The 1,363-nt window shown below is 45.9% G+C and overlaps 1 protein-coding gene across 1 annotated transcript in view; it reads right to left on the reverse strand.

The window, feature by feature from the left end:
* entpd2a.2 (ectonucleoside triphosphate diphosphohydrolase 2a, tandem duplicate 2) overlaps positions 1 to 1,049 on the reverse strand; it is a 7,458-nt gene extending 6,409 nt beyond the window's left edge. The window contains exon 1 of the mRNA XM_036527070.1: positions 927 to 1,049. Coding sequence (XP_036382963.1) covers positions 927 to 1,043 — 117 coding nt within the window. The 5' untranslated portion in view covers positions 1,044 to 1,049. The remainder of the gene's footprint in view (positions 1 to 926) is intronic.
* Positions 1,050 to 1,363: the final 314 nt, after the last annotated feature.

The following is a 1,363-nucleotide window of genomic DNA, read 5'->3' on the forward strand; positions in this document are numbered from 1 at the left end:
TTTACAGGGGACAGAAAATTGGGGTCTACATAATTAGATTATTGCTGTAGCCTGCGCCACTGGCAAAATAATGATTTTCTCATTCTTTAAATGTTGCCACATAAGAGAAACAACATAGTACATACATAGTATTACCTAAACCCAGAGCCTTCTAAATGTGTCTATAGTGGTTACATCTCACACATTCTGCTACAGTTGGTCAGTATACTCATTGAAAAAGTAATTCAAGTGTCAACGCAAATCTTAAAACAACGCCTACCAAATGTGATCTTGTTCCGGGCATAGAGCAAATAAGGTAAACCTTAATTGGTAATTTGCAGTACAGGAAAACTATTTATGTTTCCTCCAAGCGGAAACTCTACCTGAATATCAGATTCGAAACATGCGAGGACAGCACATCAGCAGCGGCGCTACCGCTGTGACTCACTCAGGGAACCCTGAGCATGACGATACCTGCTCTCCGTCCCTCTCCCCGGTATACCATCCGGGTCGTGAAACACAGTGCTGTGGATACTGCTTCAACCGTACTAACGACGCGTAACTTCTGCTGTATGAATCCACTTCTGTTCCACAGTAAGATGCATTATCATAGCAATGTTGCATATGCGTGTGTACAGGAGGGGTGGACCTTGCCCGTAAGTTCTGCTCAATGACCTGCTGTTCAGGGTACAGTGGGTACGATTAGCACATGCATGTTGAATTTTATTGAGTTTTACTCAGAGCATCTGTAGCCATATTCAATTTGTCAATATGTTTTATTCGATTTCCTGTCTATAATGCTGTACGTGATGAAATCTTGTGTTTTGTTCAGCGCATGCACCCGGGTAATACATTCAGTAGGGCCAATGTTTTACACATGCAGTGGGTGCGTGCTTTCGTTTTCCCTCACTTAGACAGAGAAAAGCTGTAAATAGCGTAGGCTTTACCATATAGTCCGGAGGCTCCCTCACGTCGTCCGTAGTTATGGCGAGCAGGAGAATGGCTAGGATCCCGAGGAGGAGGAGAGAGACGGGGGCGATGATCTGACAGCGCTGCTTGGCCATGTGTGCTGAAATGGTGTGATCCAGAGGTAGCGCGAGTGCGGCAAGTGCGGGCGGCTTTAAGGCACTCCTGCGCAAGCGGCGCGTCGCGCACGGCGCGTCCTCATCGCGATGGGCTTGGCTTCGCTGCACAGGGTATTTAAACACGGAGCGCTTTTCCGCGCACCGCTTTTTTCTTCTGCTGTATTTTCCAGGCCTGGAAAGTCATTTTAAGTCATTTCAAGATCGTAATAGCTGCTCTTATATTTGAAAGGCGTCTAGTGTTACTGTAATGAAATATTCAGAACCTGCCCACCTGGTAAAAAGGTATGTAACATAAGAGT

Source organism: Megalops cyprinoides, chromosome 4 (assembly GCF_013368585.1).
Source record: "Megalops cyprinoides isolate fMegCyp1 chromosome 4, fMegCyp1.pri, whole genome shotgun sequence".
Lineage (NCBI taxonomy): Eukaryota > Metazoa > Chordata > Actinopteri > Elopiformes > Megalopidae > Megalops > Megalops cyprinoides.